The sequence below is a fragment of the Otolemur garnettii genome, unplaced genomic scaffold (genome assembly GCF_000181295.1).
Source record: "Otolemur garnettii isolate 467f Iridium unplaced genomic scaffold, OtoGar3 scaffold00041, whole genome shotgun sequence".
Lineage (NCBI taxonomy): Eukaryota > Metazoa > Chordata > Mammalia > Primates > Galagidae > Otolemur > Otolemur garnettii.
In genome coordinates, this window is record NW_003852436.1 from 4,188,699 (window position 1) to 4,213,769 (window position 25,071).

The 25,071-nt window shown below is 34.5% G+C and overlaps 1 protein-coding gene across 1 annotated transcript in view; it reads left to right on the forward strand.

Annotated features, from left to right (window-relative positions):
- SMARCA5 (SWI/SNF related, matrix associated, actin dependent regulator of chromatin, subfamily a, member 5) overlaps positions 1 to 23,624 on the forward strand; it is a 36,826-nt gene extending 13,202 nt beyond the window's left edge. The window contains exons 5-24 of the mRNA XM_003790190.3: positions 479 to 579; positions 1,276 to 1,455; positions 2,814 to 2,969; positions 3,068 to 3,199; positions 4,551 to 4,619; positions 5,413 to 5,522; positions 6,693 to 6,919; positions 8,217 to 8,338; positions 8,438 to 8,590; positions 10,523 to 10,655; positions 13,420 to 13,568; positions 13,770 to 13,889; positions 14,617 to 14,727; positions 15,033 to 15,146; positions 15,608 to 15,730; positions 16,424 to 16,556; positions 17,171 to 17,289; positions 17,695 to 17,907; positions 21,584 to 21,691; positions 22,388 to 23,624. Of these exons, the coding sequence (XP_003790238.1) occupies positions 479 to 579; positions 1,276 to 1,455; positions 2,814 to 2,969; positions 3,068 to 3,199; positions 4,551 to 4,619; positions 5,413 to 5,522; positions 6,693 to 6,919; positions 8,217 to 8,338; positions 8,438 to 8,590; positions 10,523 to 10,655; positions 13,420 to 13,568; positions 13,770 to 13,889; positions 14,617 to 14,727; positions 15,033 to 15,146; positions 15,608 to 15,730; positions 16,424 to 16,556; positions 17,171 to 17,289; positions 17,695 to 17,907; positions 21,584 to 21,691; positions 22,388 to 22,453 (2,639 nt within the window). The 3' untranslated portion in view covers positions 22,454 to 23,624. The remainder of the gene's footprint in view (positions 1 to 478; positions 580 to 1,275; positions 1,456 to 2,813; positions 2,970 to 3,067; positions 3,200 to 4,550; positions 4,620 to 5,412; positions 5,523 to 6,692; positions 6,920 to 8,216; positions 8,339 to 8,437; positions 8,591 to 10,522; positions 10,656 to 13,419; positions 13,569 to 13,769; positions 13,890 to 14,616; positions 14,728 to 15,032; positions 15,147 to 15,607; positions 15,731 to 16,423; positions 16,557 to 17,170; positions 17,290 to 17,694; positions 17,908 to 21,583; positions 21,692 to 22,387) is intronic.
- The last annotated feature ends 1,447 nt before the right edge of the window (positions 23,625 to 25,071 follow it).

Sequence of the window (25,071 nt, forward strand, 5' to 3'; positions counted from 1 at the left end):
TACTGTTATGAATCATAATGTAAATATCTGATATGCAGGATGTATTTTCATTGTTACAAAGGGGTTGTGACCCACAGGTTGAGAACTGCTGCTCTATTTGATCTTCATAAAAACTAAAAACACTTAGAAACACTTGTTTTAACATTAACAAGAGAAGTAAAGAGACGGAGAGAACCTAGGATCGGTTAACATAAGAGCTAAGTGATTGGGATGGGGTACTCTGAGCCTGCTGTCATGTTTCCTGCCTGCACTTAAGTTATCTTTCCATATCTATCTGCTCCACTCCAGAGCGCTTAGAAGCTACCTCGAAGGGTTTAGGAATTGGCAGAATTAACCATTCTACAGGAATCTCCTAGTAGAGAAAGTGAAGTCAATGGACATATATAGGCTCAAGTTAAATCTCTGTGTATCAGGTAAAGGGGACCGACTTGTAATTCCTGTTGTAAAATGTACCTTATGCTTTTTCTTTTGTTTTTAGATGTAAAATGGGGTAAACTGAGAGATTATCAGGTCCGAGGATTAAACTGGCTTATTTCTTTGTATGAGAATGGCATCAATGGTATCCTTGCAGATGAAATGGTATGTGTTTGGTAGGATTTTTGAAGGCCATATTTTGGAATTTGAAATATTTTGTAAATTAAAGTTGATAAAAATTTATATAGTTTTGGTTCTTACAGTGTAGAACTGTTAACAAATTAATCCTTTCTCAAACTATTACAAGCAGCTTACTTTATTGCATTAGTGGGATCCATATTACAATTGTGAGGAATTACAATCTATGAAAATTTAGCAAATTTAAAAAATAATATATTAGGAAACATGGTATTGATTGACTTTCAAAGTACAGTGATTTAACCATTTCCTTTCACTTCTCTAAAACATGAGTGAGGTCACTGAATGCTTATTACTAGTAAATATTTTTTTCCAAGGTGGCAGCTTGTACATTGTTTCGTAAAACATTTTGTCTCATGTATACTACTTACTAGTTATATAAGGAATGTTTTTAAAAGTTTTCTTATTGTCGAAGAGTGGTAAAACACTTTAATTGATTGGAGAAAGTATGAAGCTAAAAGAAATGTGTTTCAGTTCTTTCTGCTAGGTGACCTTAGACTTGTGAGATGACAGAACACTTGTAAACTTTGGCACATATTAAGTTGTTAACTCTGTGTTAGTTATTATAAGTGTATAGCATTTCTTTCAAATATGTCTTACGAGGGATTGATAAGGAAGATTGATTGCTTTTCATTGCTTTTTGCTTACTCTGAAATCTTTCAGGGCCTAGGGAAGACTCTTCAAACCATTTCTCTTCTTGGGTACATGAAACACTATAGAAACATTCCTGGTCCTCATATGGTTTTGGTCCCTAAGTCTACATTACACAACTGGATGAGTGAATTCAAGAGATGGGTACCAACACTTAGATCTGTTTGTTTGATAGGAGATAAAGAACAAAGAGTAAGTTTCCAATGTTTCATTATATTTTTGAAATTAAATGAATTAGAATTTAAGTATGGGTTAGGGGATTAGTTTGAGGAAGGATAAAAGCAAGGGGTCTACTCAAATACTCAAAATTTGGGCGGTGCCTGTAGCTCAGTGGCGCCAGCCCCAGTATACTGAGGGTGGTGGGTTAGAACCTGTCCCTGGCTGAACTGCAACAGAAAAAAATAGCCGGGCAATGTGGTGGGCGCCTGTAGTCCCAGCTACTCTGGAAGCTGAGGCCAGAGAATTGCCTACGCCCAGGAGTTGGAGGTTGCTGTGAGCTATGATGCCACAGCAATATATTTATTGCTCTACCAAGGGCATTGAAGTAAGACTCTTTCTCTAAAAAAAAAAAAAAAAATACTCAAAATTTACAAATTTTGTTGTTTTGTTAAGATTTTTATTGGGTTACAGACTATAGGACAGAGTATAGCTTGTTTCTCCCCTTTTTGGGAATGGTTATATAAAATCAAAGCCTGTGCTCTCAGTGTAGAAGTGCTTTTCTTGTTCTTAAGAGGTTTTCACTGTATGGCATGTTCGGAAATTTAAGGAGCCAATTTTTTAGGTAAATGTATAGTGATAGTAAACACAGAATGGTAGTTTTAAATGTGGATTAAGTTGAAGTCATTTGGTAAGTTAATGATACCTACAAATTTGATCAGTTGACAACATCCTTTTAGGAAGAAGACATGGAAATAATGACATTATTAAGCACATAAAACTCAGATTTAGAAATTTATTCAGACTGTATTGAATCGCTGTGTACTTTGTTTTCTCTTAATTTAACTGTCAGTGAGCCTAGCTAGATTGTGTTCATCCCTTTATGTTTATTTGGGGTATTTTAAGTTACCGAATTGGTTTGTAGGTTTTGGGGCCTGATTACTTAATCACTCTTTGCTTCAGTTTCCCTACCTGTAAAGTGAGACTAATAATAGCAATACATCTATAAACTTGAAAGGAATGAAAATGCTTACAGCAAACTATCCTTCAGCCCACTGGCATCTTCCTTTGTTGAAAATGCTATCTTTGCTTTAAAAAGAAAACCCTCTCTTTTGCCCAAAACTACCTCCTAAGAATTTTAAGACTTAGTAGAATTGTAGATAGACAGTGTTTGTATTGATTATGCTTGTCAGTTTTAAAATTTAATGATTGTGATACTGAAGTGATTAATGAAGTTACTTTAGTTGTAGGAAAGCTGGTTCTAAATGCTTGCATAACATAGCTGCCTTACATGTTTTTAGTAGTCCCACCCCCTTTGACAGATTATTAGTCATCAGTAAATTTAGTGTATACTTTATTTCTATATGATACAATTTTTTTCTCTTGCTATACAGGCTGCTTTTGTCAGAGATGTTTTACTACCAGGAGAATGGGATGTATGTGTAACATCTTATGAAATGCTTATTAAAGAGAAGTCTGTATTCAAAAAATTTAATTGGAGATACTTAGTAATAGATGAAGCTCACAGGATCAAAAATGAAAAATCTAAGGTATTTTGTTATTTAGATATAAAACTTATCTGTGCCTTTATTTAAGAATTTGATCAATATGCAAAAATATCCTAATGAGAAATTTTTTTTGCTTTCAGTTATCAGAAATAGTGAGGGAATTCAAGACTACAAATAGACTTTTATTAACTGGAACACCTCTTCAGAACAACTTGCATGAGCTCTGGTCTCTTCTTAATTTTTTGTTGCCAGATGTGTTTAATTCAGCTGATGTAAGTTTATTTCTGATCATTTTATGTTTAATATTTTGTTTAATATGTTTTTGTAATAAAATTGGCCTGTGTTTCAACTTAAGATAGTCACTAATTTTTCATGCTTTTATGTAGTTAGCCTTGTGTAACCTACTAAGTGGTCTCTGAGTTACAAGAATTTACTTTTGTGCCTTTTGGTTTCAGTCCCATTTTAAATCATTGTTTTCTGTCTGTGGAATGGCACAGATGTTGCTCCTATTTGGTAATCATATCTGCTTTAGGTTGACTACTTGTTTTTAAGGTACTGTCCAAGGTATTCCCAAAGTGAATTCATTTATTGCTGTGGTTTAATTCCTAAAGGTGACTATCATATTTGGTGAAATCTGTCTTAGCTGTTCTTACATTATGGTATAACAAACAGATAGAACATAGTCCTTACCTTTATGGGTTATTTGCAGTGGGAGAGATGGTAGCAAGAGTAAATTAGCTATTTGAATTATTAGTTGTACTTAGGAACATAATATATATGTCAAGAGCCTGTAATTGTAGGGTTTTTTTGCTGGACCAGAGTTTATTTTTGAACATTTATATATGCATAGCTGGAGAGAGAGTGTGTATGTGTGTGTGTTGGGAGGTGCTTTGAAGAGTTCCACATTAGTACATTTATGCAGATAAGTTCTAAAAAGGTACAAAGTTTGGTTTGTTGTGTTAAGGAACATTTTAAAAGTATAGAGGAACTTGTGTTGTGAAGATGATTAGTAAAAATCCCCAAACCATTGTACTTATGATTTTATGTATTTTGATGTTTTTTCAGATAATTTCATTGACACTTTTATTTCATAATCTCATAAAGCATTGCTTTAGTTAAGACAATGAATTCTATGATTATGTTTATTCGAAAACATATAATACATATGTATGTTCAAGAGGTAAGGATAGGGAAGCTGTCCTTGTTCAGATCCTACCCAGATAGCAATGAAATACTAGTAATCTCAACTTCACTTCTAGTAAGTTTGATTAAAATTGACATTGCTTTAGAAACCTTGTGTTTGAATAGTCTGGATGATCTTAGAGAACAAACTGAAGTAATTTTCTTTTATTTTTAAGCTGTTAATGAAACTAAATATTTTTCATGAATGTTAATTTTCTAATATTTTTATAAAACTTGCTTTCCAGTTTTTCTTTTCATTGTGAAACTTGTCATCTTGATGTTTTGAAAACAATGTTTAGAAAGTAATATGGGCTAAATAATTTTTGTGGATCACAGCTGAAATACTGTGCTAATTCTAGAAGTCATTTTTATATCTGGCATTGTAGTGCATTTGTTGTTTATATCATCTTTGATCTTAGGATATTTTTTGTTTGCTGATAGGACTTTGATTCCTGGTTTGATACAAACAACTGCCTTGGGGATCAAAAGCTAGTTGAGAGGCTTCATATGGTATGTATTTTGGAGTAGTGTTAAAGCATATTCTTAATGGGAAAAAGGACAGAGATTTAAAGACTACTTTCCTTTTCATAAAAAGCATAATGACTTTAGAATCAGATCTATTTGAATTCTGCTACTTAACTCTTTAATCGTACAATGGGAATAGGGGTGATGTATGGCAGTTTGAGTGTTAGAACCTAAGATGGAATTTCTAACTTAATGAAGGAAAAAGTGATGTCTTAAAGTACAGTGAAAGGAAGAAGAAATGCATAATTACTAATCTGAACAAATTTCAAAGCTTAATTCCATTTATATTTCATAGAAGAAACTAACAGGTTACTTCTGAAAGGCCTGAAGATCCATCTATTCATAAATCTAGTCACAGTATGTATAAGTAACTGCTAATAACAGGTTACTTCTGAAAGGCCTGAAGATCCATCTATTCATAAATCTAGTCACAGTATGTAAAAGTAACTGCTAATATTACATTGTGAACGGAGTTGGTATGTTTTTGCTTTCATGTATGTCTTTGTTCCTTTGTGTGTAGGTTATGTGTAAAATGTGTAAATACATAATTTTATATAAGGGACTTGGACATTTGTGGATTTTGGTCTTGGGGGCCTGGAACTAATCCCTCACAGATAGTGAGGAATTACTGTACTTGTAGGAAGAAGTCTTAAAAAATCACTTGATAATTCAGGTAGAGAGATACTATTTTCATGTATTTAGAGGACAATTTTAAGATTCTGAGGTAACAGTAATATTACAGATGAGGCCATATGTATTTATTTTTGCTCTTTCTAAGGTTTTGCGTCCATTCCTCCTTCGTCGAATTAAGGCTGATGTTGAAAAGAGTTTGCCTCCAAAGAAAGAAGTGAAAATCTATGTGGGTCTCAGCAAAATGCAAAGGGAATGGTATGTGTTAAGATGTGTTTGATATCACTATTGATTCTTCGCTAAGTTCTATTCGTATTTTGTTTTCTGAGTTCGTAGGTTCATGGAATTCCTGTTTGCGGAATTGAACTCAGTCTGAAAAGAGTTTTTTTGGCATATAACATAGGGCTCACTAATTAAATTTATGATACAATGTCTTAAAACTACTAGATATTAGGTAAAAGTACCGAAAGGATGTCACACAGAGAACTGGGCATATTATCTACTGTAGAAGGTGGGCAATCCAAATGTCCTCAAAACTTTTGGAAGGCTGTTATAGGGTAGCAAAGACAACAGGCTTATCTTGTATGGCTCTGTAATACAGAACTAAGACATGAGTCAATGCTTAAGGAAGACAAATCTTTTTTAGTTAAAACATGTGGGTAAACTTTGGATCAGTCCAAATCCTGGTGAAAGGTTTACCTTGGGTGCTATTTTGTACTCTACAGTTGAAAACTAAACATAGATTGCTTAGGCTGTTTGAGTTACTCTGTTCTGAAGATTCACAGTCCTGAGACTTTTTGGTGTTCAGACAGATTACTCATTCCTTCAGGATAATGTCTAAATTCTTGGTATTTATTCAAGATTTTTTATAATCTGGCCTTACTCTATTACTACTCAGACCTATTCCCCTTTCCCTCTGTATTTATACATATATTTAAATCATTGTGTTCATCTTATTCTCATCATCATGTCTTACCATCTGATAATTTTTTTATCCCTCCTCAGATCTTAGGGTCCTTACTTGCTGTGCTAGTTAACATGGCATATAAAATCAAATAGTGGCACTTAGGTTGCAAAAGACTATAAAGTTACATTTAAAACTTTTATGTTTCACTTAAAAATGTCATATACTGCTTTATTTTAATTCCACCTGGGGGGGGAAATATTTTATTCTTTTAAAATAATATCCTCAAGATCCATAAGTATTATGAACATTAGCATACTGTGGGGTAATATAGAAAATCAGAAGAAGAAAAAAAAAGAGGTTACAGATGGTAAATTCCTAACCATACTTTAGAATTGATGAGTTGTTTCCAACAGGTACTTTAGGGGTAAAGTGGGGATGGGAATAAAGTATGTAAAGTGTTGGGGGTTGGTCAGGTGACATTTGAGCCCTCTTAAAATATTTAAAATATTTTTTCTTTATAGGTATACTCGGATATTAATGAAGGATATAGATATATTAAACTCGGCAGGGAAGATGGACAAAATGAGGTTATTAAACATCCTGATGCAGTTGAGAAAATGTTGTAATCATCCATATCTCTTTGATGGAGCTGAACCTGGTCCACCTTATACAACAGACATGCATCTAGTTACCAACAGTGGCAAAATGGTGGTGTTAGATAAGCTGCTCCCTAAATTAAAAGAACAAGGTATCTGTTACTGGTATCAAATTGAGAAGTAAAGAAAACTGAATTAAAATTCCCACATTAAAATGAGGGAGCACTACACTTGGAAATGACTAGCCTGATAACTTCTAAAGTTGAAGTATAGAACACTAAAGGACTTCTGTTCATTATTTGAACTTCAGCCTTCACTCTAAATTTTAGATCATAACTAAGGAATCAATAGAGCAGCCCCACTCCATGGATTTGGGAAGGAGGTCTCACTTTTTTTTTTTTTTTTTTTTTGAGACAGAGCCTCAAAAGTAGAGTACTGTGGTGTCACATCTCATAGCAACCTCAAACTCTTGGGCTTAAGCGATTGTTTTGCCTCAGCCTCCCAAGTAGCTGGGACTACAGGCACCCTCCACAATGCCCAGCTATTTTTTGTTGCAGTTGTCATTGTTTAGCTGGCCAGGGCTGGGTTTGAACCTGCCAGCCTTGGTGTATGTGGCTGGTGCTATAACCATTGTGCTATGGACGCCGAGCCTGGATATATATTTTTTAAGGTGCTTTCCTTGAAAGCCAAGTAATAAAGGGAATTGAATTTAGTGGAGAAGGGTGGCAAGAACTTGGTGGGAGTACTCAGATGTTAATGAAAGCTATGTTAAACTCTGCGGAAACTGCGGACTGTCAAACATCCTTATGCCTTTGGGGTGCAGGAATGTGTAATAGCAGCAGATTGTTAGCCTCAGCTGTTAAGACAGTATAATTACTATTTTTCAAAATGACCCCCTTGTCTTCATACATTGTACTGAAGGCATTATCGTTGGTTGAGGGAAGCAGTATTTGAATCAGGACAGGTAAGTGAAGGATGGTCAGTATAGATAGGATGCACACATTATAGTCTTTTGAGTTGAAATGGGTCTTCAGGACTAGAATGAAACCAGGAGCATTGTGTGTATATTGGAGAATGGGGGGGGGGCATATGCATGAAAGAGTAGTTGTGAGGTGTTAGAAGGTTATTTTTAAATATATGTGGGATAACAAGATAATGATTCTCTTAGCCTTTGGGATGGAAAGACCTTCCAGATCAGATGCCATTATCCTTTTCTGTTTATCTTAGTGTGCTGTGCAGATATTACTATTTCTGTTTGTGCTATAATGGCAAAGAAGTGGGTAATGAAAGACTTAACGTAATTTAGTAATACAGTTTTTTTCCCTGTAACCAAGTACATGACTTAGAATTAAGGGGTAATTGGATAGTTTTAGTTTTGATTAGTCTTGAATTTTTAAATAAACTTTTCTACTTTTGATGCCTCTGATAATGGAATATTATATTTAACAGGCTCTCGGGTACTAATCTTCAGCCAAATGACAAGAGTATTGGACATTTTGGAAGATTATTGCATGTGGAGAAATTATGAGTATTGCAGGTTGGATGGGCAGACACCCCATGATGAGAGACAAGTGAGTAAAATTTGGGGAAAGGAGATTTTAAAAATTACATAAAAAAACAAAAAAATTACATAAAACAATTTTCTGGCACTGTTTCTTTTGTATCTGTAGGAGTCCATCAATGCGTACAATGAACCAAACAGCACGAAGTTTGTTTTTATGTTAAGCACACGTGCTGGCGGTCTTGGCATCAATCTTGCTACTGCAGATGTAGTAATTTTGTATGATTCAGATTGGAATCCCCAAGTAGATCTTCAGGCTATGGTAAGAAATACCAAATAAATATTGTATATTTGGTGCTTAGTAGATATTCTAGTTGGGGCAAACTAATTCTATAAATATCAGTGACTTAACCCAGTAGAACTTAGTTTTTCTCTGAACTGATGGATTAGTAAGAGTATTTTGCCTGGTGCGGTGGCTCAAGACTAATCCTCGTACTCTAGGAGGATTGCCTCACGGGTTTGAGACCAGCGTGAGCAAGAACAAAACCCTGTCTCTAAAAATAGCTGGGTGTTGTGGCAGACGCCTGTAGTCCTAGCTACTTGGGAGGCTGAGACAAGAGAATCGCTTGAGCCCAAGAGTTTGAGGTTGCTATGAGCTGTGATGCCATGGCACTCTACTGGGGGCAACAAAGTGAGACTCTGTGTGGGAAAAAAAAGAGTGTATCAAAGTGGTCTTACATCCATTTCATGATATTTCTATCTGATGGCTGTGCCATATCTTAGGACCTTGAAGTCTTTTGCTATATCCTCAAGGATGTCCAATCTTTTTTTTCTCTGTGGTACACTGGAAGAGTAAGAGTTGCTTTGGGCCACACACTATTTAGTGTCTGTATATTTTATACAGACACTAATGAAAGCTGATTTGTCAAAAAAAAGATCGCACATAGTTTTTGTGATATCCAGCACCACAGATAAGCAAAAAAAGTCCTCACAAAATCAGCATGTGGACTGTGGGCTGCAAGTTTTGGCCACCCCTGCTTTACATCCTGTAGTATAAGGGGGGAAGGGAGAGTTGAAGATTATCCAAGAAATTTTTTATGGATCACACCTTACATTCCTCACCTTTGCATCACACCATTGGCCAGAACTCAAATCATATACCATAACTGCAAGGGAATTAGTTGTGTCCCAGGAGGGAAGGGAAATGGGTTGGATGAGCAGCTAGCATGTCTGCCACCTTGGATGCTTAAAATCTATACCTATGTATCTGGTCAGGTCAGGAAGATCATTCTTAATGTTGAGAAAATTAATACTGCTCATGAATGGACTATGAACTTAAATCTATGGCATTGGTCACTGTCATCCTGTACTCCTTATAAGGGTGGCTTAGCAAAATTGATCAACTGTTAGAAATAAAGGGGTGGTTTGTAGGTATGTCATTTGGGAAGTTACCAGAAGTTAAATAGAAAATGACATTCAAATTAGGCTACTTGGATGTAGTTAATGACATAATATTTCAAGACTAGAGTTTTTATGTTGTTGGTTTGGTTCGTTTATGTGGGTCTTTTTCCTTATACAGCATTGAAAGTTCAGTTTTGATTTAGATTTAATTCATAGAAAACTTTTGAATTTACACCACCAAAAGATGAAAGGAAAATTTTGTTATAAACTTAAAAATTACAGTTTTGTTTATATTGTCTTGAGATGTGTTTTATCTCAGTATCGTCTAGTAAAATTCAGGTAATAGTTTCTCACAGATTCAACAACTGTGTTGTTTTTCTTACCATAAGTTTTTCTTGTGAAATAAGCAATTTATTTGATTAAAACTGAGAATTTAAGAATTATTAATGTGAGGCTCGGTGCCTGTGGCTCAAGTGGCTAAGGCGCCAGCCACATACACCTAAGGTGGCAGGTTCGAATCCAGCCTGGGCCCGCCAAACAACAATGATGGCTGCAACCAAAAAATAGCCAAGCGTTGTGGTGGGCGCCTGTAGTCCCAGCTGCTTGGGAGGCAGAGGCAAGGAAACTCGCTTGAGCCCAGGAGTTGGAGATTGCTGTGAGCTGTGATGTCACGGTACTCTACCCAGGGGAATAGCTTGAGGCTCTGTCTCAAAAAAAGAATTATTAATGTGATATATACTAATTTTTTTTATCATTTTATACTTGAGATTATTTTAATTTTGTTTCTCACTGTACCCATTGTTAATTATTTGGCCTTTTAACTATATTCAAAATAACATGCTAATTCACTTAGGACCGAGCACATAGAATTGGACAAACCAAGACAGTGAGAGTGTTCCGCTTTATAACTGATAACACTGTAGAAGAAAGAATAGTAGAACGTGCTGAGATGAAACTCAGACTGGATTCTATAGTCATTCAACAAGGTAAGCTTTAGGACTGTAAAAATTTACCAGGTTGGATTGATACAACCTGTTTTTTTCTGAAATTTTTGAAGGAGATTATTGTTATTAAGCATTTGTTGAGTCAAGCTAGCAGCCGATAGAGATGACTTGTATTTCAGAACTAATAAACTTTAGTTTTGTTATTAAGAAGATGGGTTTGGGGGCTCAGGAAATTTGAGATTTCACATTGACTCTGTGGGTTAGCATTTCTCATTACCTGAGCTTGTTTCTTCATCTACTAACTGGGGATAAAAGTCAAAGGGGATAACTTAAAGTATCTGATATTCAGTCTGGTACATATTAAATAGAGTTGTACTGAGCACTCTTAATTTACTCTGGGGAATACTAAAGAAATAAAAATCAGAAAGTCTAATTTTATTCTTTTTTCTTGTTTGCAATTATTTATTGAGCACCCATCAGGTATTAGTCATCATTCTTGGTGCTGAGAATACAATGAAACAGACAAGTGTGCTTCTTTTTTTTCAAAGAGTTTGTAATTTAGTTGTGAGGAAGACACCAGGTAAACAATGATATTTATAAATATACACTAGAGGATGAGAGTGGGATTTTATTTCAATCGAATTATTGGAAACTTAAAGTACTTTTTCCAGATGAGCTTTTTAAAGGAAGACATTTATGTTTTATTAAAGCTTATTATAACTTGATGATGGGATATAAAATGCAAAAATGGGGGTGGGAAACTTTATAACTTCAGGTTTATGTTAGCTTCTTTCCTTCTGTACCTACATCATGAGCATATACTGTCTGTAAAGCTGAAAGATACACTGTTGTTCACTGATTATTTCATGTATGAGTCACTATCTAATTTCCCTGTAAGTAAAGGAATATTTTACATTTCTTAGATATCTCATAATACCAGCCCTAGTGTTAGCCATGTCTGAATACAATACATGATGACTTATTGTTACTAATTGTTTCTGTTAATAGTAACTTAACCTTGAGTGCTTGCTTTGTGCCAGGCATTATGCTAAATTCTTAACATTCATTATCTCCCTTAGTCTTTGGGTCAACTTGCTAAGGTGCTTGGCATCAGAGTCAGAGGCCATAGAGAGATGAAGTCTCTTGTCTACTATATACAGCTTGGAAATGACTCAGTTTAGGAGATTGAGAGCTATGTTAACTTTTAAAGTGTTTAACTAGGAAAGTCTGTAGAGATTTCTGGAGCCTATCAACCCAAGGTGATATATGATGGGTGATACAGTAACTTATGTTTTTTCATCACACTTATCCATGTGTTTTGAAAAACACCCACCATGTGGTTCGTATTCTCAATTTTTCTCACTGTAAAGGATTTTATAGTGCAGATAATTGAGAGTTTTTGACTTGCGTTTTTAAAGAAAACATTTATTAGGGTGAATTTGGGGGCAAACCTTTGGGCTACTAACTTTTTTGTTTCATTCATAGTTACATTGGTCAAACAGCAAGCCTCAGGTGCCTACTATGTGTTAATGTTTTATGGACTGAGGGAGATAATTAAAAATGTTTGAATACACAGAAGCACTTTATATCTGAAAGACTCTCTCCCTGCCCAACTGGGAAGTAGTTCGCTTAAGCTTGAGAACATTTTAACAACAGTGAGATAAATTCCATTTCAAAGAAGCCTATTTTGTGGATATTTCCTGACTTAGAAAAGTCACAGATGTTTGGTTGTACATTCTACTAGGGATCCCAAACCATTGTACAAGTATTTAAGGAATTTGTTGGAAAGAATTTGGATCTTTTCCCTTACTGCAAGTTGTTTGGAATACAAAAATTCAAGCTTTATTTAGGTGTATGTAAATAACCCTTGAAGATTTTGTTTTAGTACCTGTATTTTTGAAAATACAAATCAAAAGTAGGCCAATTCCTGCAAACTGAAGATGTTCATTAATTTATTAATGTTGAGTTTCTTCTATGATCACAGTAAGTTTTTAGGAGTTTCACTTAATATCATGGATTTTCAGAAACTGCTTTTATGTATTTCAATTCTATAAAGTTTGCCTGTATGTGGGTTTTTTTGTATTTCTTTTTTTGTTTGTTTGTTTGTTTTGAGACAGAACCTCAAGCTGTCACCCTGGGTAGAGTGCTGTGGCATCAGAGCTCACAGCAACCTCCAACTCCTGGGCTCAAGAGAGTCTCCTACATCCACCTCCCAAGTAGCTGGGACTATAGGCGCCTGTCACAATGCCTGGCTATTTTTTGGTTGCAGCCATCATTGTTGTTTGGCGGGCCTGGGCTGGATTCGAACCTACCAGCTCAGGTGTATGTGTCTGGTGCCTTAGCCGCTTGAACCACAGGTGCTGAGCCTGGGTTTTTTGTATTTCACTTATCTGAGAAGAAAAAATGATTGGAAATACTAGTAATAATATCTTTCTGTTTATCAGAAACTTCTTTTGCTTATATCCCATCTGTTGAAAGTTGTGGGTTTTTAAAAATGAATTTTGCCAACAATCTTGATTTTTAAGCATCCTAAATTACTCTTCCCCACAAAAGAATGTATTTCATTGAGACCAAATACATAGGCTTCATTATATAATACATAAGCTTTAGAAACATTTCAAAACTCAACTGAAAATTTGGCATTAAATTTAAAGTAAAAATCAAAGTTATGAGATGTGAATAAATTGTAATAGAAATGATGAATGTTTAAGACAAATTTACAAGGTATTATGCATAACATTTAAAATTTCAAATTTTCAATATAGTCCAGTCTGATTAACTTTATAAACACAATCTTTTTTTCTAGGGAGGCTTGTGGATCAGAATCTGAACAAAATTGGGAAAGACGAAATGCTTCAAATGATTCGACATGGGGCAACACATGTATTTGCCTCAAAGGAAAGTGAGATCACTGATGAGGATATTGATGGTATTTTGGAAAGAGGTGCAAAGAAGGTGAGAAGTAGATTCAATGATGCTTTAATATAAAATATTTTAGACTAGAACTATGGGAGGAGGAAATATGTGAATTATAGATAATCTTATTTCCAAAGGAGGAACCTTTTACTTATGGTAAATAAAATCTAATTCACTTTTACTACAGGTTTCATGCTTTTTTGGTTTGAGTCTAGTAAGATGTTTTCCTTTGTTGTCTAGACTGCAGAGATGAATGAAAAGCTCTCCAAGATGGGTGAAAGCTCACTTAGAAACTTTACTATGGATACAGAGTCAAGTGTTTATAACTTTGAAGGAGAAGACTATAGAGAAAAACAAAAGGTAATTTAGAACTTTGGATTACCTAAAAGTTTTATTTTACTGGGAAACTTGAGAGATTTTAAGTGTTAGATATAATGTCTTGTAATTTTGTTTCAAACAGTAGTCGTTTATATTTACTCACATCTTTTTTTAATAATTATATAAAATATAATGCCAATTTTTCAGTTGTTAAGATTTGAAATGTCTTTAAATTTTATGTAATGAAGTTTGTTGTATACTTTTACAGTGAAATATATTCTTGTTTGGGATGAATAGTAATTTGGGACATTTGAAAATGAAAATAATTGGTAAAAAATTACCATAACCTCATTTTTTCTTAAACAGCAGAATTGGCTGATAATAAAAACAATTCTCAATTTCATAAATATTATTTGCTGATAGAGAAACTGGAAAATACCTAAGGGGAAAAGAAAAAAATAATTCTACCTAGTGTTTTCCTTGTTAACGTTAGACATGTAAATCCTTAGAATATTTTCAAGGTTAACTGTGTGACTCCATTTTCCTCCAATTTGGGTTTATAGCATGCATTCTGTAAAATTCCCCCCCTCATTTAACAAAATTACTCATTTGGGCTAGAAATACTTGCATTCAGTAAGTTAGTAGATACTGTCTCAGTGTTACTTACATAGGATAGAGCAAATAACCATAGTCTCTATTTTTATGGAGCTTTATAGCCCCATCTGTATGTATTAGAAGTTGTTGATTATAATCCTTTCCCCTGTGCTAGATTGCATTCACAGAGTGGATTGAGCCACCTAAACGAGAAAGAAAAGCCAACTATGCTGTTGATGCATATTTCAGGGAAGCTCTTCGTGTTAGTGAACCTAAAGCACCCAAGGTAAGTTCACACAACACACAAATTATCTAAAAATACTGAAATGTAAGTTTTTTTTAGAAAACAAGATTGAGGTTTAACATTTTGTGATTTATTTTTATAGTGTGTCACTTTTAGTTTTTAGTTAAAACTTTTACAAAATTAATTTTAAGTTTGTACTTTAAAATTTTACTAATGTCAGTTCAATTTTATTGAAAGATGCATTTAGCACTTGGAGAATTGACTATCATGGTTTATAAAATGAGGACTAGGGATAGAATTCAAGCAAAATTTTTTTTTATGGACCATACTTTATTTTTTTTCTTTAGGCACCTCGACCTCCAAAACAACCCAATGTTCAGGATTTCCAATTCTTTCCTCCACGTTTATTTGAATTACTGGAAAAAGAAATTCTGTATTATAGAAAAACTATTGGGTACAAGGTAATTAAAATTCTCTATTTTATGTCCTTTTCTGTCCAGAAACCCTGGAAGGTATAAACATTAATTTAAAAAAAATTTTGTTGTTGTTATTTTTATATCAAGGGGGGATACAAATATTTTTTGGTTACATGGATCGCTTTTGTAATGCTTGAGTCATGGCTATAAGTGTGCCCATCACACAGTGTTCATTATTAGGTAGATTTTTGCCCCTCCCCTCCTTCCTAACATTAATTATTAGTATTTATTTAACTTGAAGCTAGAATGAAGGAATATTAATTTACTATGTCCTAGTTGTTTAAATGTGGTTTAATGTGGTTCTTTAATGTAATAAATAAATGTAGGATATAGGTATGTTTTTTAATAGTTGGATTGAAACTTGCAAAATTTTAATTGGTTAAGAGTTTAGTTCTTCATGTGTTCTTTAAAATTTGCAGATTGATGGCATAGAAAATATTTTTTAGGTACCTCGAAATCCTGAGCTTCCTAATGCAGCACAGGCACAAAAAGAAGAACAGCTTAAAATTGATGAAGCTGAACCTCTTAATGATGAAGAATTGGAGGAAAAAGAGAAGCTTCTTACACAGGTATAATCTTTAATCAGCGCAAACTGTAGTACCAGTACAACAAATCTAACACACTGTTTGATTGTGTTGGAGCATATAAACAAGTACAAGTCTCTGCTTTTAAAGATGACTAATTAGAGATGATAAAGCTGATTGACACTAGCTCTTTGGGGTACTTGAGAAGAAATAGATTTGCACAGGCCTTAAGTAGAGTGGTTATCTTTTTGATGATCTTACTTTCATTGTTACTATTTGCTGTGAATTTTTCACATTGTTAGGTACCATTTTCGATTATAAATCTCTGCCTAGTACTTTTAAAATACCCTTTGGGATTCATTCACAGTCTTTCACAATCTGGCCTTTAACTTACCTTAAAGCTTAATTTTTCTTGTTTTCCCACTTGCTTGTATCTTTGCTTTTTAGGTTATGTTAGTCACTCTTCTGAGCAAACTCCTAGTCCTTATTAGCACTGCAAAATTGTCACCTTTTCATGTAGCATTCCTTAGTCCCACTCAGATTTAATTGCTCAGGTATCTAAACTATCTAGTATGTTTCTAAAAGTATACCTTTATGTATATAAAACATCACTCTAAAAGAACTTAATTTTGAAAAGATAAACTAGGAGCAATTTAAAAGAACTGGTAAAGTTTATTGGTATTTTTTTCCAAGTTTAGTATTCAGTGGTTGAATTATTTTGTGTCTATTGCTGTGAAGGGATTTACCAATTGGAATAAAAGAGATTTTAACCAGTTTATCAAAGCTAATGAGAAGTGGGGTCGTGACGATATTGAAAATATAGCAAGAGAAGTAGAAGGAAAGACTCCAGAAGAAGTCATTGAATATTCAGGTAATTCTTTTATTACTATCATCATCGTTTCATGTGTCTCCTTCAAAGGGGATACCTTAAATATAAAAAATGTGTTATCAACCTTTTGGACTTTAAGAAATGTTAGAAGGTTTGTGTTCTTTTATTCTGAATTATGTTTATGTTGTGATAAACTAATTTTGCCACAGCTTAGTTCCTTGACTTTTTTTTTTCCCCCTTCTTCAGCCTTAGCTAACTCTAGTGATAGCCAGGAAAACCAGAGAGGTCACTGAATAACTGTGCATTCACATTTGTTTTATTTCTCTTGACAATTTCTGAAGTATTGGTGTGTTTGTTTTTCCTCAAGACTGTTTGATTATGAGGTTGAATGTATAGGTACACTGTAGTGAGTCTGCTCAGAATTTAGAATAGCAGAAGTTGTAAGTGTTGGATGATAACATCAGTCATCTAGTTCATCTCTTTTTTTTTTTACATTTAAGAAAACAAATTATAACTGACTTACCCTCTGGTATTAGTTGTAGGAAATGTTTTCTTAATCCTCAGCAAATAAAATAAATAATCACATGTACACTAATAAGTTATTTACGTTTACCTACTTCTACCTATCTTATCTGTCCAATTTTTACTCTTTACAGCTGTGTTCTGGGAAAGGTGTAATGAGCTTCAGGACATAGAGAAGATTATGGCTCAGATTGAAAGGGGAGAGGCAAGAATTCAAAGAAGAATAAGTATCAAAAAAGCACTTGACACAAAGGTACTTTGCATGTTAGTAAATATGATAGTTAAGAAAATTGCTCTTGTCTGTAACTCTGAGAGTTAAAAGGAAAAGAAACAAGGGTTCAAAATTTAAAATTTTTTCAAGGAAAAATTTTCAAATGTAAGGGTTGTCAACAAAATTTACCTTAGTATAAGACTGTTATTTTAATCAAATATACTAGGATTACCTCTTTACTAAGTATCAGAAAGTTTGAGTTCATATTTCTTTTTATAATAATAAAGACTATGAAAGTTTTTTAGGGCAAAGGTTATTATATAAAGCAATTGAGGTGCTCTGGATAGAATATTTTTATTTGAAATGAAATATTTATAGCTAATTATACTAAAGCTGACTTTGAAATAGGGTATATATTTTGTATAATATAAAATCTGACTTTTATAGATTGGACGGTACAAAGCACCTTTTCATCAGCTGAGAATATCATATGGTACTAACAAAGGAAAAAACTATACTGAAGAAGAGGATCGTTTTCTGATCTGTATGCTTCATAAACTTGGATTTGACAAAGAAAATGTTTATGATGAATTGCGGCAGTGTATTCGCAACTCTCCTCAGTTCAGATTTGACTGGTTTCTTAAGTCCAGAACTGCAATGGTGAGTGCTCAAGGCTTTTTTGTATAAAAAGAATTCACAGGAAGTATAGTCCTTAAGGTTACTTTTAAAACTTTTGGAAGCGTATTTTTTTTTTTTTTTTTTTTTGAGACAGTGTCTCACTTCATCACCCTCTGTAGAGTTCTTTGATAGTGCAGCTCACAGCAACCTCTAACTCTTGGGCGTAAGCAATTCTCTTGCCTCAGCCTCCCAAGTAGCTGAGACTACACTACACATTGCCTGCCACAGTGCCTGGCTGTGTTTTTGTTGCAGTTGTCATTGTTTAGCAGGCCTAGGCCAGGTTCCAACCCTCCTGCCTTGGTGTATGTGCCCAGCGCCCTAATCACTGAGCTCTGGGCGCTGAGCCGTGGAAGCAGATTTTTGTTATAGTATTTTTTAAAATCATAGGCTCAATAATTTCCTAGAAAACAAAAATCACATCCACAGTTAAAACACCTATTATCAAGGATAACTTAACAAGTTTATTGGTCACATACTTTAATATTACATATCTCTTAACGTTGCATATGATAGGACTGCTTTTTCAGGTTCTGAGTGGGAGGAATTGTCACCATCGATTTCAGCTTCTGAATGTGATAACTTTTTGGTTTTGCAAATCAGCACATTTCTGTAAAGAAGAAAATAGTTGCTCCTTGCATCTGGGCTCCTGTATGTCAGATTGCTGAGTCTGGGTTATTTGTACATGTAGCTTAATGTAGTAAAACACTATTTTTGTCAGTACTAGGTTTTGTTTTTATTCCCAATGTCTGGCTGTTTCTGACCATGGTTTTCATTTCTAATGACCTAAAACTCAAATTCAGAAAAGTCTATGGTTTTTATGGATTGATTCTTTTCTTCCTTATTTCACCAACTTTGAACTTTAGCTTGTGTTCTGCAGTTTCATGATAATGCTGAAAAGATTCTGTAGTTGTAAGTTTGGGATATACTGAGAAAAGCAAAGCTTAAATAATTCATAGGAAGATTTCTCATTGTATATAAAGTATATTGTTGCTCTATGAAACAGTGGACAGAGTGCAGTTTTTTCATATTTGACCACTGAAAAATTTTTTCAACTAGACATCAAGAAGAGCTACTGTTTTGTGATACCCTAGTTTGGGAAATTTTTTTTTTTTTTTTTTTGGACACAGAGTTTCATTATGTCGCCCTTGGTAGAGTGCCCTGGTGTCACAGCTCATAGCAACCTCAAACTCTTGTGCTTAAGCAATTCTCTTGCCTCAACCTCCCAAGTAGCTGGGACTATAGGTGCCTGGCACAGTGCCTGGCTACCTAGTTTGGGAAATGTACTAAACTAACATGTAAAACTACTTTGAAGATGAAAAATATTATATAAATATATAGTTGAAGACATTCAATTCTATATGTTTGATTTTATATCTTTTTTAAGTAGGCACTATTTTTTTATTTATTTGTTGAGACGAAGTCTCGCTTTGCCACCCTTGGCAGAGTGCCGTGGCGTTACACGTCATAGCAACCTCAAACTCATGGGCTTAAGTGATTCTCTTACTCAGCTTCTCAAGTAGCTGGGACTACTGGTGCCTGCCACAATGCCAGGTTAGGTTTTTTTGCATTTTTTTAGATACAGGGTCTTGTTTTTGCTCAGACTGGTCTTGAACTCTTGAGTTCAAGCAGTCCACCTGCCTCAGCCTCCCAGAGTGCTAGGATTACAAGCATGAGCCACCTTGCCCTGGTTAATTAATAAGAAATAATTTTGTAGTGATTGTAACGAGACATGACAGTGTTAGTACAGTACTGTGGTTTAAAACTACATTATTTCCTAACATGTTTTTTATTAAGACATACAAAAGATGATAATATATGTATGACCTCTTGGTGATAAATAATTAAAGAATAGTCTTTGCTTAGGTGCCAAGAGGATTTATACTTTAGGCAGGTTGCCCAATCTTTTTATTTCCTTGCCACACATTGAAAGAGTAAGAGTTATCTTGAGCCACACATTAAATACACAAATACTAGCCAAAACTAATGAGCAAAAGAAAAGATCCATGCATGCTTTTTGGGATATCTGACACTACAGATGAGCAAAACAGTCCTCACATAATCTGCATGTGGTCTGTGGGCCACAGGTTGGCCATTCCTGCCTTAGCATATCTGTAACACAATCATGGTATGTGTGTGCCACACTGTACCCATTAAAGGAAACAGAACTTTGATGTAGTATGCTGCCTTCTATCTCTGTATACGGTTGAAGATATCTGTAAGCCTTATGTGGTATTTTCTGCAAAGTAATATTTTTAAAATGGTTTTGTTGTTATTTGTGTAGTAGTATCGCTTATTACAGGGGAAAACAAGTAGGCTGGCACCTTGGCTCACATTTGTAATCCCAGCACTTTGGAAGGCTGAGGCAGGAGGATTGCTGTTGAGGCCAGGAGTTTTGAGACCAGCCTGAACAAGAGTGAGACCCTTGTCTCTACAAAAAGAAAAATTAACTAGGTGTAGTGGCATGCATCTCTAGTCTCACTTGGCAAGTTAAGGCAGGAGGACTGCTTCAGCCCAGAAGTTTGAGGTTGGCAGTGAGTTATGATGATAGACTGCACAGCAAGCTAGACACCAGAGCCAACACGCTGTCTTAACCAAAAAAAGAAGAAAAAAAAATACTGGCTCTTTGAGGAAGGAGTTGCTAGCCAGCTATGATGCACACACACTTAACTTACGTTTCCTTCAGGCTTATCTACAGGATTATACTTAAATTTTTTCTGGAGGCTGTGTAGTTTGCTAGAGAGAGATGAGCTGTAGAACTCACCATGATAGTTTGATGGTTATTTTTTTAAAATTGGGAAAGGTGGCATATAGTACATTGACTACCATAATTCTAGTCATAATACTTTGAAGGGAAAGATTATACATACCTTTAAAAATTATAATTGTTTTTGATGTTCACATATGTCCACCATTAATTTGTATATTTTATTTGTTTTTTTAGAGACAATGTCTTGGTTTATGGCCCAGGTGGGAGTGCAGTGAATGATCATAGCTCATAGCAACCTCAAGCTCCTGGGCTCATGTGATCACCTGCCTCAGCCTCCTTAGTAACTGGTACTGCAGGAACATGCCACCATTCCCAGCTAATTTTTCTTATTTTTTTAGAAATGGAGTTTCAGAATTACTGCCCATACTGGCCTTGAACTCCTGCCCTCTCAGAGTTCTAGGATTGTACGTGTGAACCAAAGCCTGGCCCACTATTACTGTTTTTAAGTTTTGGATATAAATGGCACAGATGTTTTCGGGCATAGACGTTATGTAGCATGTATTACAATATTGCATGTATTATGAGGTGTTTAAACTTCATAAATCATTTACTTCAAAACAACAGTAAAGTTTTAACGAATTGAGTAAAAACATTACGTACAAGTATTTTTTTTTTTTTGCAGTTTTTGGCTGGGGCTGGGTTTGAACCCACCACCTCGGGTACATAGGGCTGGCGCCCTACTCCTTTGAGTCACAGGCGCTGCCCCAAATATCTTATTTTTAATCCTCAAAGCATGGATCGTGTATGAAAATGTATTCCTTTTCCTTGTTTTTGTTTATTGGGAGTATATGATTGATTTTATATTACCCTCTTACAACATACCTTTGTTTTAAAATTGAAATCATGAAACATGTAGATTGAAAATACAAGTTTACTATGTCCATAACTCAGGAGCTCCAGAGGAGATGTAATACCTTAATTACCTTGATTGAAAGAGAAAACATGGAACTAGAAGAAAAGGAGAAGGCAGAGAAAAAGAAACGAGGACCAAAGCCTTCAGTAAGTATTAATGAATACGTAAATGTGTAGGTTATATAAATTGGAATTCTTACCTTTTTTCTTTTTAAGTATTTGAACACTAGTTGACTATCATTGATGTATTAGTCTTTTTTTTTTTGTCTCATTAAGTGACAGTCTTGAATCACATAAAAGCATAAATTGAAGTTGATTGCATTATATGGGAAAATTATCACTTTGTGATGGTATTTCATAATATGATTTGTGAAAGTCTAGCTTGTGACTGCCAAGAGCATAAGCTTCTTTTTGGGAGTACAGATTATCATTTTAGAATAATTTAAGGAATATTAGGAAAGTAAGTGGCTTCATGACCTTTACTTAGTAGCTTCTTAAGCTCAATTTATTGTTACAGTTATATCTTTGCAATGTGGAGACAAACATTTTAAGGGAAAAAAGTCCTCTTGTTATTTGTAAATGAGTGTCTATGGATAATATCTGGTAGTTATGTAGCTTCCTTTTAAAAACTCAAAAAAATATTATTACTGCTTTCTTTTGGGAAGACATGTTTATTTGATATACTGATTTACTATTGTTAATTCTCTGGTCTTATCATTTTGTTATTAGCTTAGAATATTTTTACTGTAACAGCTATTACTAAAGTGCCATAATATGTCTGTGAATCTATTTTATGTTTATATTATACTTTTCAAGAAAAATAACCCTTCTGTTTGTTTGTAGACACAAAAACGTAAAATGGATGGAGCACCTGATGGTCGAGGAAGAAAAAAGAAACTGAAACTCTGAATACATTTTTGTTTTGTAATCACTAACTTTAAACCAGTAGTTCTTTAATTTACGGGTCTTCCTAAGATGTACTGTACAATGCTCAATTGTTATGTCATTCAAAGACATCAGGTTCATCTGTTTACTGAGCTAGAAACATAGTATGTAGTTTCACTTTTTTAAATGCAACAGCTGTGCTGAAATTTTTTTATCATTTAACACTTGAAGTAATAAAATAGGCTTCATTTATTAATAAATGTTTCATTTGATTTATTTTTCTATTATAGTTCCATTTGTGAAGATTGTGACTTCATCAAAGCAAACAAGTTACAAAAAAAAGTTGCAAATAACATTTGTCTCTTCACGCTTCACTTAGTTGTATAATTGTTTTAATTCACTTTGCCTTTGCAGAAATTTGGGTATTTTCTTTGTAGTGCTATTGAGTCTCATCTGGAAAGATTATGTAAATTGCATTCTCCTTATTGTGAGGGTAGAATGGGGGGGAAAGGCAAGACAAGTTATAATTAAATTCTATGCATATTTCTGTTATGCTTTCTGTTTTTATAGATGGCTCTGCAGTGAATATGCCCTATTCTCTTTTGGAAAAATGGCCTTTTAGTTGTATAGCCAAAGACATTTAGTATTTTCCGGTTCCGTAAGGTGTTACTGTACCATTTTGTAAAAGGAATATTATTATTATTTTTTTTAATGTTTGGTAAATATTTTGACAAATGACCTTCTGAAGCAACTACAACTTAGATAATGTAAGAACTTAGGTATTTTTTTTTTTTTTTATTTTGAAAGACCCAGCCAAAATAAGGTGTGAATTTGTCGTATTGTTAAATGAAATTGGTAACAAATGTATCCCCTCCCACCATATAGCATTTTTGAGTTTTAGAATAAATGAAAATTTTATTTTATTATATTTTAAAATAACTTCTAAGTGTCAGCAGCAAAACTGACTATAATTCCAGTTTTTGTTTTGTATGGACAGACTTGATAAACTGGAAACCTTGAAGCAGGAATACCCAAGTTGTAGTGTCAGGACTTTAGCTGTACCAGAGGCCTTTATGTGCTACACATAATTTGTATAAAGTTTTATATGTGCAAATTGGGTACATAAACAGTTCTCCATTTTTCTAAGGGAATGCAATAAATGTAGCATCGTGAATAAATATAACTTTTATAATCCTTAAAGTGGTCTTTTCTTTCCGTTTCTTTAATTTTTTTCTTTTGGTTTTTATTCCCTTTTTCCTTAGGTTACTGTCTTTTTCTCTTAAATTTATTCTCAACTTTCTATTAGTTGTTTTCATCTGCCCACATGTGATTGAGAGTCTTTTGAAAATGTTGATTTCCATAGTATTACTAATACTATTTAATAGGCAGAACTGTGGGATTACTGCCCTTCATGTCAAGCAAAATAGTGTTTATGGCAAGCTGTAGAGTAATTAGAATTTATTCATTGCTCCCCCCCAAATTAACTTCTGTACAATGTCACCTTCTTAAACAGTTAAAGATCTAGGCTGTAGTGTATGCCTAAGTTGAGGAATGGTTACCCTTTTCATGAAAAAAAGACTAATTTTTAAGAGTTGTGACCTCATTATTGGAAGAAATAATTGAAAAAAAAAAAAGGGCTTAGATCTGGTGGCTCACACCTTAAGCCTAGCCATCTGGAAGGGTCCCTTGAGCTCACGTGTTCATGACCTGCCTGAGCAAGAGGCATCTCTACTAAAAATAGAAAAATTAGCCTGGTGGTATGGTGTACATCTGTAGTTCCAGGTACTTGGGAAGCTAAGACAGGAGGATCCCTTGAACTCGTGTTCAAGACCAGCCTGAGCAAGCGTGAGACCCCATCTTTACTAAAAAAAAAATTAGCTGGGCATTGTGGTATGCGCCTGTAGTCCCAGCCACTCTGGAGACTGAGGCAGGAGTTTCGCTTGAAACGAGTTTGAGGTTGCGGTGAGCTAGGCTGATGCCAAGGCACACTAGCCTGGTACAACAGACACTCTGTCTTTAAAAAAAAAAAAGTAAGGCTGAAGAAGACTTTATGGAAATCACAAAAATGATATTTTCAAGAGGAAGAGACATTGGGAGGAAGTGCACAGTGGAAATGCAAAATGAACTGAGTACCAGCCCTTGAGCACTCAGGGCCTCAAATATAATACAAATATAATGTAAAGAGAAACTCAACTTAATAGCCAAATTTAGCATTGTATTTTAGCCAACTAAGGAAATATTTCTTGCATCAATTAGGATTTCACTGTTGGGTGTTTATCTAGAATAAAGTAGAGCCAACTTCTTATTTATACTAATTAAGGGAAGGAAAATGATAACTAAGCTCAAACTATCCATCTGTTTTAACAGAGCCATTATTGATAAGATTGAATTAGAAACTATGTGAGGAAGAGGAAGCCCTGAATTAGTAGATTGTACCTGAAACCACCTAGAAGAATTGGATGTTTCTGTAGGAGAGTAAAGTCAGCAATCTGTTTATTCAGAATATTTACCATTTGAGTAAGGCACTGTATATTCCATTTGGAAGGTCATAGTCTGCTGTTAAATAAAATGTAATAATTACTTTCAACTTCAATAGTATTTTCAGTGTTCATATTACAACCTGGGAGGAACAAGAATGGAAA